General features: G+C 49.7%; 1 protein-coding gene across 2 annotated transcripts in view; it reads right to left on the bottom strand.

Moving 5' to 3' along the window:
• Nucleotides 1-12,607: 12,607 nt before the first annotated feature.
• Nucleotides 12,608-17,370, bottom strand: part of PLXDC1 (plexin domain containing 1) — a 55,442-nt gene continuing 50,679 nt past the window's right edge. For both annotated transcript variants that reach the window (XR_011523012.1, XM_070560508.1), the window contains 3 exons: nt 17,322-17,357; nt 15,106-15,266; nt 12,608-13,871 (listed from right to left, as the gene is read on the bottom strand). Coding sequence is in view for 1 of the 2 variants with exons in the window: in XM_070560508.1 (XP_070416609.1) it covers nt 13,752-13,871; nt 15,106-15,266; nt 17,322-17,357 (317 nt within the window). In the remaining variant the exon portion in view is untranslated. The remainder of the gene's footprint in view (nt 13,872-15,105; nt 15,267-17,321; nt 17,358-17,370) is intronic.

Here is a 17,370-nt window from a genome sequence, read left to right as displayed (position 1 = left end):
AAATTTGAATAACAAAAATCAAATTAAAATTTAAAAAAATCAAGCGTTAGGTTCCTGATACATATGGAAACACCTAACTCAGCATCTGACACACAGTAGATGTTTTGAGTAAATGTTGACGTTTGTCTGTGCACATAGGACAGCCCACAGGCTAACAAGTTCTGAGATAATATAGCTGGAAAAAACTGCTTAGGCAACATTTTCTTTAGGTAAATGTCACCTGGGGTAACAGGTAAGAATGGGTTGTCCATGTGGCCAGGTGGGCAGGTCCACATGAGGTTGCGTTGCCAGCGGGCATTCCTGGACTTAGCAGATAATGACTGTACCCTCCCCACATTATGCCGAAATGCCACAGGCAGCCAGGGAATGCTTCATTCCCCTCTGGGGGTGATATAAATCTTGCAACTTTTCTGGGCGGTTTCTTGGTAATCTCTCATCCAGGGTCATTATTTTGAGGAAATCAAGAGCACAGATTTTGAGGATCCTTCTTTTTTAGAGATACATGCTGAACTATTTATGGATGAAATGACATGATATCTAATGTTTGCTTCAAGATAACCCGATAAAGGAGAATGGATGGGCGTAGATCTGCAACAGGAGCAGCCTCGTGGTGATGGTTACTATAACTTGGTGATGGGTATATGGCAGTTCATGCTACTAGTTTGTGGTGCTTTGGTGATGTTAGAAATTTTCCATAATAAGAATTTTGGGTTTTTGTTTTGTTTTTTAAAGTACAGATTTTAGAGCAGGATAAACCTGGGTTCGAATCCCCTCTCTGCCTTTTTCTTTTCTTTTTTTTTATTGGCTGGGTAATCTTGTCGTTTAATTCTTTTGAATCCCATTTCTGCATTTCTAAAATGTTAATAATAATAACTCCTGGCTCACAAATTTGTTGCGAGAGTACAAAGCACTGAGGGCAAAGCCAGGAACTGGCTGAATCAGTAATGCCTCTGTAGGTTTACTCGAGCCTAGCTGTGCTAGTCGCACCAACTCTTAGGAACAACCTGCAATCGTGATTGCTGGCAGATGGCTGGCCTGCAGGCCTGACCACTCAGGGCCTCCCACAGGTTCAGTAGATGAAATGGAACTGGGGATCCAATTATAGACTTCAGACTCTTTATTAAAGCTCCTAAAGGGCATTTCTTTGATTGTTTTTTGATGTTGAAAGTGGCAGTGAGAGGAGGGGAGAGGCAGTGGCAGGGTTTGCTGGTGCCACTTCTCTTGGCTGTAAATGTTCCTGGATCCACCGCTCTGTTATCACTGCGAGAGGGGCAGACCAGGAAAGCAGACGCCGGAAGCAGAATGTCAGGGATGGGGTGGGGGTGGGGACCCCATTTGTCGATGCCTTCTCTTGTTTTCTGCCCTGGACCTTCGTCTGTTAGCAGGCAGCCAGCATCTCACAGGCTGCTCTAGGACTTGGGATTCTGTCTACCTGGCCACATTTTCAGGCTCCGGCTGGCAAGGCAGCCCCGTCAATTTTTGCAGAGGAGCATGTGCTGGAATGAGGAGAGTGAGATCACAAGGAATTCATTAGCATCCCAGATTCTCCCTCTTCTCTTCTCTGTCTCTCCGCCCTACCTCCAAACACTACTCCAGCAATTTCTTTCTTCCCCTTAGAGTAGCTGAGGGAATCTGTCAAAGCCGGGCCAGGAGCTTGCCTTTTCTGGGGTCTTTTCTAAAGACACAGTGTTCAGCCTTCACCAGATGGGAACCTGTCAGCGCAGCAGGCAAATAATTATCCCTTCAGCGGTGGGAGGCCTTCCCATGAATGGAAATTCATGTTTGCTGCAGCTGTGGTCCCACAACCACATCATGGAGGCAGTGCACACCAAGCAAGCAAGATTTACGTGGGTCAGTCCACAGGAAGTACTGGGCAGGGGAAGTGGGAGGAGTGGGCTGTAGGGCGGATTGGGGCTCCTTCCCCACGAAGCAGTGAGGAGCCTGCTGGAACTGCACTTGAGGTCTCTCCTTAGAGACCAGTACAAGCCAGCTCATACTTTCAGCCTAGCTCAAGTGGGTCACCTCCTCTGTGAGGGTCCCAAACTCAAGGACAGAACTTAGGATGGACAGATTTCTCCTCATTTAATGGAGGAAAATTCTAACAACAGGTAGCCAACAATGGGCATAGTGCCTAGAAAGATAATGAACTCCCAATTACTGTAGGTATTCAAGCTGAAGCTAACTGGCTGTCTTCTAGCAATACTGCAGAGAGAAGACCTGACGTGTGTGGGAGTTTAGCTCCTAGGCCCTCCAAAGCCTTTTTATCTCTGTGGGTTCTCATGGGGATACGAGCATGAACTTGGAGTTGTCAGAGGTTCAAGTCCTGCCCATGCAGTTAGCTAGTTGGATGGCCATGGGCAAGTCACTTAATGTCCTTATTTAAAATAAATTATATAGGGGGTCAGCCCTGTGGCCAAGTGGTTAAAGTTCTGTGTGCTCCAGTTCGGCAGCCCAGGTTCATGGGTTTGGATCCCAGGTGCTGACCTTCTCCACTCATCAGCCATGCTGTGGAGGCGTCCCACATACAGAGTAGAGGAAGACTGGCACAGGTGTTAGCTAGGGCTAATCTTCCTCAAGCCAAAAAAAAAGAAAAGAAGAGGATTGGCAATGGATGTTAGCTCAGGGCAAATCTTCCTCACATACACACACACACGCAAATTATATAGGTATGTTTTATTTTTATGATAGTGGATGATCATTGTTAAAAAACCAACTTATTGTGGACACTTTCCATTGCAATACATAGGTTTTTTTCTTTTTTGAGGAAGATCAGCCCTGAGCTAACATCTGCTGCCAATCCTCCTCTTTTTGCTGAGGAAGGCTGGCCTTGAGCTAACATCCATGCCCATCTTCCTCTAATTTATATGTGGGAGACCTCCACAGCATGGCTTGCCAAGTGGTGCCATGTCCGCACCCAGGATCCGAACTGGCGAGCCCCAGGCTGCCAAAGCGGAACGTGCACACTTAACTGTTGCGCACCCTCTAACTTATCCTTTTTAATAGCTATATACTTAACTCCTTTAAACCATGGCTTCCTCATCTGTAAAATGGAATAATAATGAAATCGTGGAGATAATGCAAAGATTAAATAAGGGAATGCACATAGAGTGCTTAGCGTTTAGTTAGGCATCTAAAACATGTCGATGACTGATCATTATTTGAATCAGCACTGTCCAATAGAAATATGTGAGTCTCGTACGTAATTTAAAATTTTCTAGTAGCCATATTAAAAAGTGAAATTAATTTTAATAATTTATTTAATCCAACATATACAAAACATTATGATTTCAACATGTAATCAATATAAAAATTATTCATGAGATATGTTCACAATCATTTTTTTGGTACTAAGTTTTTACAATTTAAAGTGTGTGTTATAGCACATCTCACTTGGGACCAGCTACATTTTACGTGCTCAATAGTCACTTGTAGCCACTGGCGACCATACTGAAGAGTGAAGCTGTAAATCTTCCATTTAGTTCTCCTTTGAGCTACCATAACTCTGAGAGTTTGGCCTGCTTACAATTTAGGCCATAAATATGGATTAGGTTGCATTGTTCTCTGTTTTGCACAATCTCTTCTTGTCTCACTGACTCTACCGTAAGTACTGTAAATGCGACCAGCTCTTAGTTTTTGTATTTCCAAAGCCCTCACTTTGCTGGGCCCAGGGTAGGTGCCCAAGAAGTGCGTTTGGATTGACATCCTTGGGAATCCAGCGGTGAGAGAAAGTCACTGGCTTCCTTTCTACCTTCTGGCTGAAATGCCTATGAGATGCTTAGCGCTGCTTGAAACATGAAAGACACTCCATAAATGTTAGCTGTCATTATATTACTAGTAGTGGGTGGAGTTGAAATTCTGATTGATCTTCTGGTCAGAGACAGTAGTGCTGGGGAAAATCATTCAGTGCTCTGAGCTTCCGTTTCCTTTATCCTTAAAATGGGATACTAGTTTCCACCCTGCCAACCCTGAAGGAGAACTATGATGCTCAGATGAGATACTGTATTCAGAAAGCGTTTTGAAAACTAAGATCGATCAGTCTGAAGTATGGCTATACCTGTACTGAATTTAGCATCGTGCTTGGGCGTGGGCTGGGGGAGCATCAGCAGCGGGGTGTTCTGATGGCGCCAATGGCAAGAGCTCTGCTTGCCTTGCCTTAGAGACTTGAACATGTGAAAGTGTTTTGAAAGCTGCAGAGCCCTAAACAAGGGATCCTTTTATCATGAGTGAGAGTGGAGGCGGGAGAGGGACCCCCATACGTGCCAAACTGATGAGGAGCTTTGTTTTACGAGGTGGAGGAAATATATGTGGCGCGAGAGCCCTGCGCACATTTAGGTTCTTGTAATTGCTAGTTGTCAAATCTGCTCAGTTGCCTGAAAAGAAGGAACTCAGATGGAAGTAACAGAAATCACTGTGTGGCTATTTCTTTAACCATCAGATCCAAGGAGAAGAACCAGGAGAAACCTTAGAGAAGGCCCAGAGGGAGCTCTTCTGCTTCTCTGAGGTCTCAAAGGCAGAATTACTAACTCAAAGGGCCTTTTTGGTAAAACTGCATAAACAAAGGAAAGGAGAGATTCCTTTGTGGCCTCTGGGGGCTTGATCCTAATGTGCCCAGGGCCACCATCCCCTGCCTCCCACTCTCCTAGGGTGTTTGTGTTGCAGAAAGTGATTTTCCCCAGAAACTGGGCATTTGGATCACGGAGACCGGGCCAGGAAGGAATTCGTTCCAGAAATGCTCACAGAGCCTCTGGCACTTTGCTCTGCATTTCCTCATTTTGTGTCCTTTCTAGCGCGCTGCCTATGAGTCATATATTTGGGTGCTGAGGACTGAGAGTTAATTTGCACTTTTTTGCCAAATAACCAGAAATCAGTGGACCCAGCCCTGGGTCCTGTGTGAGGCAGAAGTGTTCCCATGCCTGGGGATCTGCAGTCTCCCTTCTGGGGGCTGCCGCGACACCAACCTTCTCCTCTCATGAAGAGAGGAAGCAGGCAAGAGGAGAGATGAGGATTCTGAATTTGGGTTTTCTGGTTATTCTGTGGACCTGGGGATTAGAGGTTCCCTCCCAGCAGGCGGGGAGGTCTGTCCCACCTTCAGGCCCATTGTGTTACCTGCTACAAACACAGGTTCTTTACTCATCACACAAGAGGGGCCAAATAAAAACTGGAACACCAGGCTTATGGCAAGGAAAGGGTTTTTTTTTTTTTTGGGTGACGTCAGCCGGGAGATGAGAGTGAGCCCTTAAATTTGACTGTCTCATCTCCCCGAAGGATGGGAGGCAAGGGCTTTTAAAGGTTGTAAGGAATGCAGCTGCTTGTAGGGAGGAGGAGACTGGGGCCTGGCTGGTTGGTCCTTTCCCGCCAGCCTGTGTTTGGCCCTGTGAGGCTGTTTGCAGGAAGGAGGATGGTGAGATAAGGGAATCTGCAGGTGGGTGTTCTTGGTTGTCCGCAGTGGATAGTGGATTCTGGTGCCAGTAAGCCAAGGAATGAGCAGTGAAAGGGGATGAGAGCTTTGGTTTTAATCCCACATATGCTGGGTTTAATGTAGGGGAACTGATATCAGGGCTGGTATCACTCTGAAGGCTCAAGCCCGCGATAGAGCCAGATCGGCACTTGTCTTGGCCTTATGTACCTTTGAAAGAACGTGAAGGCTTTCATCTCTTTCTTTCCATCAAGATCTCCACGAGAGAGATTTCTCAGGTGAGGAAAAGAGGAGTTTCTGTGTGGGTTAAGAGGCATGCCTCTTGTTCTACGTTCCTCCTTTCTACAAACATGCTAAGTGCCTCTTCCGTGCAGAACCTCATTGTAGGTGCTTTATTAGTTTAATCTGTCTTTAGAAAGGAGTTGCAACAATTAATCTAACTTAGCTTTGAAAGGAACTAGAAAAGTAAACCCAGTGCCTCATTTGGTCTATTTACAAAACAATTATCCTCGGGTACTGAGACCCTCCCTCAAAATTAATCCTGAGGGAAGGATCCAGGGTTTGATTTCTACAGGCTGAATTCCATGTCATCCCTTTATCATATTCCTTTTTTCCCCTAAAGAACAAGAAAATGAGTTAGTTTTTTTCTCTTTTTTAAATTTATTTTTATTGAGGTACATTGGTTTATAACATTATATAAATTTCAGGTGTACATCATTATAATTTAATTTCTGTGTAGATTACATCATTTCACCATCCAAAGTGAGTTAGTGTTTTGAAGATAAACGTGAAAAACTAAGAACGAAGAGTAGTGAGACATTTCAATGCCCGCTTCCTTCAGAGTGATGAGAGCCGCCCCATCGTAGGGATGGTGGTGGGTGTCTGTCCCCATCCTGGGGTAAGTGGGAGGCTTTCTGAGAGGCAGATGCTTGATAACTGCCTGCTGAGCAGGTCACCCAGAAGAGCTCCTCCTTCTGGTGGAAATGATGCCCAAACATAAAGGCAGCAGAAAGTGCCAGAAAATCCATTAACCCCCTGGATGATAGGTGATGTTGCATTTAGTAATTAACAAGTGAAAAAGGAGCCAAGACTCTCGAGCACTTCCTGAGTGCCGTGCTTGGCTCCAACTCTGGAATGTTTAATCCTCCTAAAGCCTGTGAGGCAGGCGCTGTTGTTTTCATCACTTCCATTTAACTGATGTTGAAAGTGAGCAGGGACATTGAGTAATTTGTGCAAGGTCACAGAGATGGCGTGTGGCATCCCCAGCATTTACCTCAGAGCTCACACACTTGTCCACCACACACACTAACTCTGAGAACCAGCAGCCTGGGCTCTCCTGCTGCCTGTGTGGTCTTGGGCAAGTCATTCTTGGCCTTCCTGGGCCTCGGTTTTCCCTCTGTAAAATTAAGGGATTGGGGGATTGGACAAGAGAGCCGTTCTCGTAGACTAGGCTGTTGCAGACTGGAAAACATCAGGTAACAGTCTCCAAGACGTGTGGCCCAAAGGATGGGAGGAGCACCCCAAGAGGGTTCATTTCTAGAGAGTTAACATCTAGTGAACTGGGGGTCATCCCATCTGTGGGGCCTCAGAGATTTAAAACTTCCCCTCGAAACTGAGGCCATGATGCCTCATCCCACCCAATTCCACTTCCTGGCTGGGAAATGAGGCTTCCATGGAGGAAAGGGTCCACAGGGCCTTTGCTAGAGGGTGGGTCAAGGCGTCGAGGGTAGGAGAGTGGACAAGGCCTGGCCTCAGGAACCGAAGCTGACTTCTGCTGAGTTCTAGTTACCTTGCCTGAGTGACCTAGCTGGTGACCTTGAGCAAATTCCCTCGCACTCTGTGCCTCAGTGGCCTCCTCCAAAGGTAGAGATGACAACAGCACCTGCCCCTTAGGCGATGATACAAAGAAATCTCCCAAAACAGTGCCTGGAACATGATCAGCACTTAGTAAATGTGAGCCACCACCACCACACCACCATCGTTGTCATCTCAGAGGACAAAAGTAAATAGACCAGGACTTTGGTAAATAAGCTTTGTTCATGCCCAGTTTTGTTAGTCTTGGTTCCTCCTCCGCGGTGAAAGAGGGGTAAATGCTTGTCTCTGGAGGCAGAAGAGGAGCGGGCACAGAGGGCTTGGCAGAGAAGAGCCCCAAGGAACAGAAGGGGTGTCGGCAGCTCTGGGGAGGGCAGGGGGTGGCCCTGGGGCAGGCTGCCCTTTTGGCCTTGAGAAGCGGCTCCTGGAATTACTTACTGCTCCTTGGGAGAGGGGGGTCAAGGCGAAACGATTGCTGTTAGACACTTGACCCACCGCATCCGAGTCTTTTGAGAGCAGCATGTCTGTGAATTCAAAATGGGATCTAAACTGAGGGGACCGGAGGGCAGATCAACGGAGGAGAAACTACATCTGTTATTTTTTGAGGATTTTCAGACATTTCTCAGCTGGACACAGTGAGTCTTATGTTCTTCCTTTTGGACACTCCATCTGATCCCGTGGTGGTGACAGTCAATTTCTGAATAAATACCTTTGAAGAAGGAAGACTGGAGCTGGACGGGAAGGTTCTAACCCAAGATGGGAATGCATGATGACATTTTATTGGCCCATATTCAGATTTTTTTTTTTCAGTGCTTTCAGCTCTGTGGAAAACCATGCGCATGATTTAGCTATCTCTAGGGACCAAATGTAAAAACATTTCATGAACTTTGGAAAAATCGTCCCCCAAAGCATTTCTCTTTGGTTTTAGCAGTTCAAGTAAGGATCCTCTCTTCTCCTCCCATCTCTCTTCCTTCCAGCCCCATTGTGGCAAATGAAGTAACCAGTTGCCCTCCATTCAAGAAGATAAATAGCACAGAGGTAAGGCCTTGGTGTTGTGTGAAACTTTATGGAGAGTGTTTCTGAATCTTCCTGTGGGCCGGTTGGTCGCTGGAGTATGGGAGGGGGATGAGAGGGAGGCGGTAACAATGAGGACATTTGCAAGCTCTTGGGACTGTGTAAATAAATAGCTGATAGGCTCACAGTTTCGGGAGCCAAGAATGGGTATCTGAAGTTATTTCTATGAATCTTTCTGAGGCTCTCTACAGCCCTGGGAGGCCTGTTTGAGCTGCAGTCAGCTTCCACATTAAACTGTGGTTCTGGCGCCGCCTGAGGTATGGGTTTGGGGATTGTCTCGGCTACTTACTAGCTGTGTGACCTTGGGCAAGTCACATAATGGTGCCTGACACACAGTAGGTGCTTAATGAGTATGGATCAAATGGATAAATAAACAAGTAAGCCACCTGCCTGAGCCTCAGTTTCCTCCACTGGGAAATGGGGGGGAATAAAGCCGCCCCAACAGGCTGCAATCATGTAGGTAAAACTGTTTCCTAGGACAGCTTCCTAAACTGTCATGCGTTTCACCTGAGTCACCCGGGGAGCTGCTCACATGCAGATTGTGACTCAGTAGGTCTGGGGTGGGTGGGCCTGAGTTCCGCATTTCCAACTGACCCCCAGGGGATGCTGACGCTGCCTGTGAGGACCACACTTTGAATAGCTAGGTCCAACTCTAAAATGCTCTACAAATGCCTGAGATTATGAACATCTCTTCAGCCAATGGAGTCAGAATAGACTCCAAGGATAGATTAACAATTGTCCCAGGATGGGGCCAGCCTGGTGGCGCAGCGGTTAAGTGCGCACGTTCCGCTTCAGCAGCCCGGGGTTCACCGGTTTGGATCCTGGGTGCGGACGTGGCACCACTTGGCAAGCCATGCTGTGGTAGGCATCCCACATATAAAGTAGAGGAAGATGGGCATGGATGTGAGCTGAGGGCCAGTCTTCCTCAGCAAAAAGAGGAGGATTGGCAGCAGATGTTAGCTCAGGGCTAATCTGCCTCAAAAAAAAAAACAAAAAAACAAAAAACAAAAAACACAATTGTCCCAGGGTGCCCTCAATTGAGGGCTTTCCTGGGACACAGGACTCTCAGTGTTAGAACCACAGAAGTCCCAGGGAGACTAGAACAAGTTGGTCACTCTAACAGGATAGTGGAAAGGAAGGGATGCTTTGGTCTGAGCTGCTGTGTGAACTGGGAAAAAAAACATCACCATAGGCGAGGGTGTTTGCTAAGGAGAGGAGCATTTTCCCACCTTAGATCAATTGGTCCCCCCTCCCCCTTATGTCACAGAGGCAGAAACAGGCTCAGAGAAGTTAGGTGACTTGGCCCCCATCACACGGCTTCTCAGGGACAGGGCTGGGGCTACAGCTCCCGCCTTCTCTCGCCCCGCAGAGCTCGGCACTTTCTCCACCACTCCACATTGCCTTCTCCAACACATTCCTCCTTATTTGGCAAACGCAGCATGTTTATTTATAAATTGGCTTGTTTGGAGCCTGAAATTTGGCATAGCTGATTTTGGCTGTGAGGAGTTCAAATTTTTCCTCTCTGTTTTGGTTTGCTTAACCACGTTTTGTGAGCAAAAAATGCAAAGTAATAAAAACACAATGAGGCTGCTAAAGTGGTTCTAATACAAAGCATCCAGAAATGTGGCAGCATCAACTTAGGCAGATTTATTTTTTGTCTCTAAGTAGTAGATTAGAAACCCATGAGGTTTACTTCCAGGGATTTGCAAACCCCAAGTAAGTAAGCAGCTAGAGCCTCTTTCCACACTGCGTCTCCTGGAGCCGGGACCGACGTCCGGAAGAGCACCCCTGATGGGCGGCTTGCTGGAGACTCTGCCCCTGTTCCTCAGGGAAGGTCCTTAGAGAAGATGTCAGTCCTCAGGCCTAGGGTATGTGTGGTGATTTGCAGAATGTCACTCAAAATCCTTCACCCTTTATTTAGCACACAGCAGAAGTCGTAAAAGAATGTTGCCTTTTATTATTAACACTGAGAGTCCATGCAGAGAATTTACACTAAATATGTGAATCAGTGCATTTGGGACAGCTCGAGTGCCCTCAATCCCCAGATCCCTCTAATTGTGCAGTAAGTTCAGGTGGGTTTTTCTTGGGGTGAGGGGGGAGTGGAAAGAGGGAGAGAGGTTGGCTGCATTTTATCTGTGACTCTCCCTGGTGTTGGTTCTCAAGGCCAGGGAGTCTGGGTGCAGCCCGTATCCGTGCTCTTTGAAAGTCCGTTATTTGTTCCAGGACCCAGAGAAGACAGCCCTCGCCCTTCCCACAACCAAATGAGTGACCAGCTCAGGTGGTGAACACTCTGCTTTTCAAATAGTGTGCTTGGCTGGCAGCTCTCGCCGCTGTCTTCATTTAACAAACCAAGCTACAGGCTGAGCACAGCTACAGCTTCAGCCAATGTTTTTAGCAATAAAATGCACATGTGTGTGTGCATGTGTATGCACACATATACTTATGTATATATATGCCTGAATATGTATACACACAGCATACATTACACAGGAGAGCTCTAGCAAAACACACACATTTAAAAATTATTTCCCATCAGGAAGCTCTGATTGTGACAAAAGGACATTTTCAACCTCAGGCCCCAGCCTGAGACCTGAAGAAGTGACCTCCGAGTCAGGGGCCTGCTGGGGTGAGTGGGTGATATATCGGGCTTCACCCTCCCTATGGTGGGAGGGAGACGGGCAGTCAGTCAAGCTGGGAAACCCTGTCTGCTCTACCTGGAGCATTCCTGGATGCTGGGGTTGATGGCTGGCTTTATATGTACTCAAGTTCTACAGTCAGAAACCCTGGGACCTTACTGGATAAGTCCATAAGTTAGGGGCCACTGACTAAAGGAGCATGGGGTTGTGGTTATAGCCTGATCCAGGGTCCCCTCTCACGCCGGGCCTCTGCATTCCTCTTCTTAGTCCCATTTTCTTGTTGCTCTCTTAAGAGTTCTGGTGTAAAGCAGAGCCTCCCTGAGAGGTTCTGATTTCTGGGTACAACACAGACAGCTCCCAGAGCCCTGTTTCACAGGGTTGAAGCTTCCTGTCGCAGTGGTGAACTTTCACGGACCCTTCCCATCCCCCAAGTAGGATCACAGTAGCATCACATGCCCAAAGACACCGTGTGGGGAAGGCACCTGCCGCCCGCCTGCTTTCCTCGGAGATGGTGCACGCCCGGGGGGCGGAGGGGCCTGGGCGTCTGCGCGCTCCCTGTGGTTGATGGCGCGCAGTGTATGAAGTTCTACTTTGTCTTCCCGGATTGTCAGCCAAAGCTGGAGGGTTGACCATGAGACCCCTGTGTCCCCTTCTGGTCACTCACTCTCTGAGTGGGTCCCTCTCTACAGCTACCCATCTAACCTGCTCTAAACCTTGGAATAAAACTCCTGGGTCTATCTAAGAAACGCTTATCTCACGAGAGATCCTAAGGATAGCTGGGAACCAGCATTCACTCTGGGATGCCGGCTCTGTTCCTTGGGGACTGGGCTGCGTGTTTTGGCTCAAGAAATCCAGAGGCTCTGAGTGTCCAGAGGTCTCTCTTAGGGACACATCTTTAGTTCTTTTTGCTGTAAACCAAGCAGGCTACCTGCTGCCACACAGCCCCACTGCCCTCACCACTGCCATCCCAGGGGCCAGCCAGGCGCCCTGACTGGGGCCAGAGGCACCTAGTGCTATCTCTCTCCAGCTGCAGCGGTTACAGCAGAGGCTTCACCGCATTCCTGCCCCTTGCTTCACTTTCGGTGTTCTTTCCCTTCAGGAATCCAGAGCGGTTGGCAGAGCTCCCACTGGGAGGAAGCATGCTGGAGTTTGGGAATGGGACAAATGGGGCTGTGCACTGGCCACAAAACAAATGGCCCCTCTAGCCATTTTAAACACATAAAGGTCATAGATGCTTTACTGGTCGGGCAAGAGCAAAAATCACCCTTTTGCCGGCCAGGAGTGTGGGGAGCCCAGATCATTTCAGCGCCAGGCTGTGCTTCTCCCATTACGAGAGCTGTTACAGACCTCTCTGTCCATCAGAAGCTTGAAAAAGACACTATTCTCTTTGCTGCATTGTCTTTTTTCTTTCTCAAATTCAGACCCTCCCCATCTCCTCCTTGTCTGGTTTATGAAGCAAACATACATACTGCCAAGGTCTGTGCTTCCCTCGGATTGTCGTTAGCGTCCTCAGGATAAACCAAGAAGCGACTGGAAAACCATCAGCCAGGTGTTTGGATGCGTCTGGTTATTTGTGGACCCCCCACCCCCGCCTCCCGAGGCCTTGGACTTTAACTTCTTTCTTTTGCAGCGTCCCAGTGACATGCATAAAAGGACGTGACTAAGTAGAGACTGTGATTTTAACGTTTATTTGCTGCTGCTATTTTTTTCTTTGAATGAGGGCAAGCTATAGATTTTAATTTTAAATGCACTTCAGAAGGAGCCCCAACTCATCGCTGGACAGAACTCCCTTAAAACTATGTTAAGTTTGGGAGCCTAAACTCTCTGCCCCAGAAACACCCAGCAGAGTTGGGGAGATGGCAGCAACTGTCCAGGTCAAGGTTTTCCATACAAAGTCCCTCCTTCCAGCGCCAGCTTCCTCTGTCCCAACCGTTCTGGTGGCTTTGCTTCTCAACAGAATCCAAGTGAAGTTCCCTGCTGGGTAGTCTCAAGAAGCCCTCTCGTCACCCTGTTCATCTTTAATGGCTATAAAATTCCAGCTCAGAGGAGGAAAAATGCTCATCAGGCAAGCCCTGCCTTTGGAGGGACTTAGTGGCACCGCCAGAACAGGCCAGTGAATGTAACGGACACCAAACGTGCCAAGGGAATAAAGAGCTGCTGCAGACGTGGCCGCGCACAGCTCGGCTCGCCAGGCCGAGGCTGGGCCACCGCTGCGTGACGGCTGAGACGCGGGCGGCACACACGTTCGATGCAGAAGTACCCGTTCTCAGCAGATAGGGCAAGTGGAGGAGCGAAGCCTTGATGGAGGGCTGGGGGAGTCAGACCTGTGTGTAACAGTTGGGAAGAACTCCTTCTTCAGACTCCTGGAGACACAGAAGCTGGGGCTGAACACACAAACGAATCCATAGCCACGAGGACCAGCTCTTGAGTCTATGGACCCTGGCACACGGTGCCCCAATCTAGAGTTTAGTTCTCTTGTGTCGTATGCAGGGTTGTTGGGTGACCAGGACCGGGTGGGAGGGGCTTCTGGGCAGCTACAGAGTAGACCACTGAGAGACCCGGAAAGGGAGACCCCTTGCATCAAAACAGGATGAAATCAGGTTATTGTTCCTTACCAACTCAGTGGGGTTGCTTTTCTGCCCATTGCTTCAATATCTGGGGTGCCCTGGCACCACAAACCACTGTCTCATCTTCCCAGCCAGGGTATGTTCGGAGGAGGCCAGGGAAAGTCACTTCTCTGCGTTGCCTTGACTCATCTTTTTTGGGGTGCCTGGGTCTTCGTTCCTACTCTTCCAAGGAGAGAGCCGATGCCCTCAGCACTGCTCGGCCTCCACGAAGCCCTCCTTCTCGTGGCCCGAGGGCTCGACCTCTGTGTAGGTGGAGTGGTTGGGGTGGTTGCGGAACTTCATGGCCGGCCAGTGGTGGGGTCTCCGCTGCAGGGGACAGACGCAGAGTCAGCGGGCACGACCTCACCAACTGGGGACACCCCCCCTCAGGGACAGCACTGGGCACCAACACTCTTTTACAAGGGCACTGGGGGCCTCCTGTGAGCCAGGTGAAGGTCAGGGTCCTCCCCCCAAAGGCTCCCCACTGTGACCCCTTGGCCACTGGGAAACCTGCTGGGAGCCCGAGTTTGGAAGGAGGCCGTTTCACCCCTCTCTGCGCGGACTGCAGGACACTAGGCGAAGGCCTCAGCAACACGTGGAGCTGAGCCCTGAGAATGTGGAGAGTGAGGGGGCGGGTAAGAGGCGGAACGATCAGGGAGGCTCCAGGAATGCTGAGCTAACCCTCCAGACAGTACAGCTCCTGCACCAGCGTGGGGGGCCTATGGAAACGCAGCTTCCTGGGTGCGCCTCAGACCTGCCCCGTCAGCATCCCTGTGGCTGGGGGCCCCCATGTGATACCCATGTAGGCTATGACTTTGAATGACTGCTTAGGACTCACAAGAAACAGGGGCTGTCTAAACAGAGACGAGGGAACCACCTAGGCCTCTGGGTAATGAGGTCAGTGGGCTCATGACCGTGTGGAGACTGCGGTCACAGAGGCGCCACCGCTGTGCCACGTGGAGAGTGGTGAGCAGCTGAGAGTGGAGGGCTGGGCCTCCTTCCCAGGCTGCACCTCAGCTGGCTCTTCCGAATTGTGAGACATTCAAAACCGTAGCATCCTCAGTGAAAGCTCCCAGAAAGAGCAACTCCTGGGATTATTATGACTTGTCACTTCTAATCTAGACATCCCAACAGCAGGCAAAGAGGCAGAGACCTCGGTTCCACTGTGGCTTTGAATAGGCACCAGGCCTGGAATTTGGGCGTGAGAGACCATAAATCGTTAGGGATTGCCTACACGGCCACTAAATGGACATGTCTGGCACTTCTTTCTTTCCTCTGGGGGCTCTCTGATTTCACAAACAGGGGAGCAAAAGCAGATGCGCTGTCCAGTGGAACAGGAGGGCTGCTGATGTTCTGAGGCGCAGAGCCCCAGGGGTTAGGACTAAAAGGGCGCCAGCCAGTGTGCCGTGTGCCAGGAGGGAGTCCGTGAAGCTTCCTCAGGTAGGAACATGAGCCAGGCATGTGGGGGTGAGGGATGATTGGGGAGAGGCGGGTGCCGAATGGCCGGGGAAAGGCTGATGCAGAAGCAGACGGCAGAGCTGCGACGGAATTCTACACTGACCTCGAGGAAGAAGAGTGCAGCGTTGGAGGTGGGGTGGCCATTGATGTAAATGCCCGCCAGGATGATGGCCGCCACAAGGAGGACCGCCAGCACGATGCCCACGATGGTGCCCAGGTGCACGGGGGGGCCCTTTGTCTTGGGGGACAGGTTGTCCTGAAGGCCTGTGGAGAGTTGTCAGAGAGTGGCTGCTGGGGAATAAGGGAGGTGGGGCCATGGAGTCCGGGTTCTGACAAAGCCCCAGAGATGAAAGCCAACAGAACCTTCCGGTCTACTCATCAAATATGTGAAAACGTGGGATGGGATGTGGGTGGAATCATCATGAGTATGGCATTAACCCGGTTCTTGGCACGGTTCAGGTGGTTTTCCAAAATCACTTAAAAGTTGCCCAAGCATCTAACAAGGATCGTAAGAGAAGTTCTCTCTGATTATCTGTGCCACATAAGCACGTTTAAGGAATTCACAAAGGGCACGTGATGGTGAAGAGTTTGGCATCTGGAGTCTGGCTGCCTGGGTTCAAAACCAGGCTCTGCCGCTTACTAACTGTGTGACCTTGGGCAAATTATTTAACCTCTCTGGGTCTCAGTTATCACTTCTGCAGGACAAGGATCATAATAATAACTACCTGCTAGGGTTATTGTGAGGGTTAAAATGAGGTAATTCATGTCAGCTGCTGAGGACCATGGCTGACATCCTGGATGACCTCAAAAAGTATCAGCTGTTGCAATAGCAAAATGACCATATTTTTACCTGTCATTGTCCACTACCAGATTGTGACCTCTTAAAGGGCAGGGACAGTGTCTTATTCATCTCTGTGTCCTCAGCTCTTAGAAAAAATGCAGACCCATGGTAGGAGCTCAGTAAAAGAAATGGACTAGGTCCTCTAAGGGCTACTAAGCCAGCAAGCACTCGCTGAGAACATCCCAAGCATTTGAAATGCATCCCAAGGAGCAGACTATTTCCATAGACCACAGAGCTGGAGGCTCACCCAGTCCAACCCCTTCCTCGTGTGGCTGAGGTGACAGACATACAGAGCAGCGGAGGGATCTGCCCAAGGACGCAGTCAGTGTCAGCCACCAAGCAGCCTTGTTCCCTCATATTACCTGGGTGGCTATTTGCTTCCTCTCCCTACCCTAACGGGATGTGGAGATAATGAAGTAGAGATAACAGGTAAGCATGGAAGCAATAGAAATATCACATCCTTTTTACACAGCTAGTGGGTGGGATGGGAGTCAACAGGGGGTGGGGATTTTTAATAGGATGCTGTAAGCATCCAAAATCATTGATCTCCCCATCCCTTCCTCTCTGCAGAGGAAACCCAGGACAGAAACGACCCTGGGCACTCCAGTGCATGGTTAGTGCCTCTATCTGCCAACAGGTCCAGGGGTTGACGTGACACGCCCCAAGCTAGCCTCCCCTGAGCTGGCACTCAGCCCACAGCCTGCAGTGACCCTGACGATCCAATGGTCAGGGCTTGGGCCGATGAGCACATGGTGCAGAGGGAGGGGAAGTAATGGCTCCATCTCTGGTGGGAGACCACATTCAACTGCCTCTCCTCTGCTGCTGGAACCCAGATGACAAGCTCCCAGCCGCTGGAGCTGGAAGGCATTTCCGTCTCCCCCTTGCAGTGGTTGCAGGAGGGCCTGAGCTGGCTCTGGGTACAGGGAGGGGAGGTGGGGCCACCTCACGTCATCAGAGAGATTCTTCTTCCAGATGACCCTGGGGGCAGGAGACCCCACCTCTGGAGCCCCGTAAAAGTTGTGGTGGACAACTTTTGTGTACTCTGTGCCCACTCAGCGTGGGAAACAAAGGAAACCTGACATAAGAGAAACTGCTCTCCACCCCTCAATGACCGTGAGGCCCAAGGGGACAAGAGGCCAATGGCCACAGGCCCCACACTGCCACGCCTGCTCTAGCACAGCCCTTCCCTCCTCCTCTTGCTCTTTTCAGGGCGGTGAATATTCCAGAGCAGAGAGGCCGGGAGAAGAACTGCAGGGCGTTCCTGGCTGAGATGAGAAATGCCCGGAGGTAGACACAAGCTCCTTCCGTCCAGGGGGCCTGCCCAGAAGCCCCTCTGCCTTCCCACCCAGCAGGAGGCCTGGGAAACTCCGGCTGCTGTTGGAATGAAAGCAAAGAGGCCAAGTGATAGCTGCACCCCTCTTCTGGGGGGTCCAAGAGGCAGTGGTCTGATGAAGAGGGGCAGGCAGCTCTGCACTCACCATCTTCTCCTGCATAGGGATTCAACTTGGTGTCATCTTCAAAGAGAAA

The sequence above is a fragment of the Equus przewalskii genome, chromosome 10, assembly GCF_037783145.1.
Source record: "Equus przewalskii isolate Varuska chromosome 10, EquPr2, whole genome shotgun sequence".
In the NCBI taxonomy this organism is placed as follows: Eukaryota; Metazoa; Chordata; class Mammalia; order Perissodactyla; family Equidae; genus Equus; species Equus przewalskii.
Note: the sequence above shows the minus strand (reverse complement) of the source record. Positions and strands in the feature narration are given on the sequence as shown.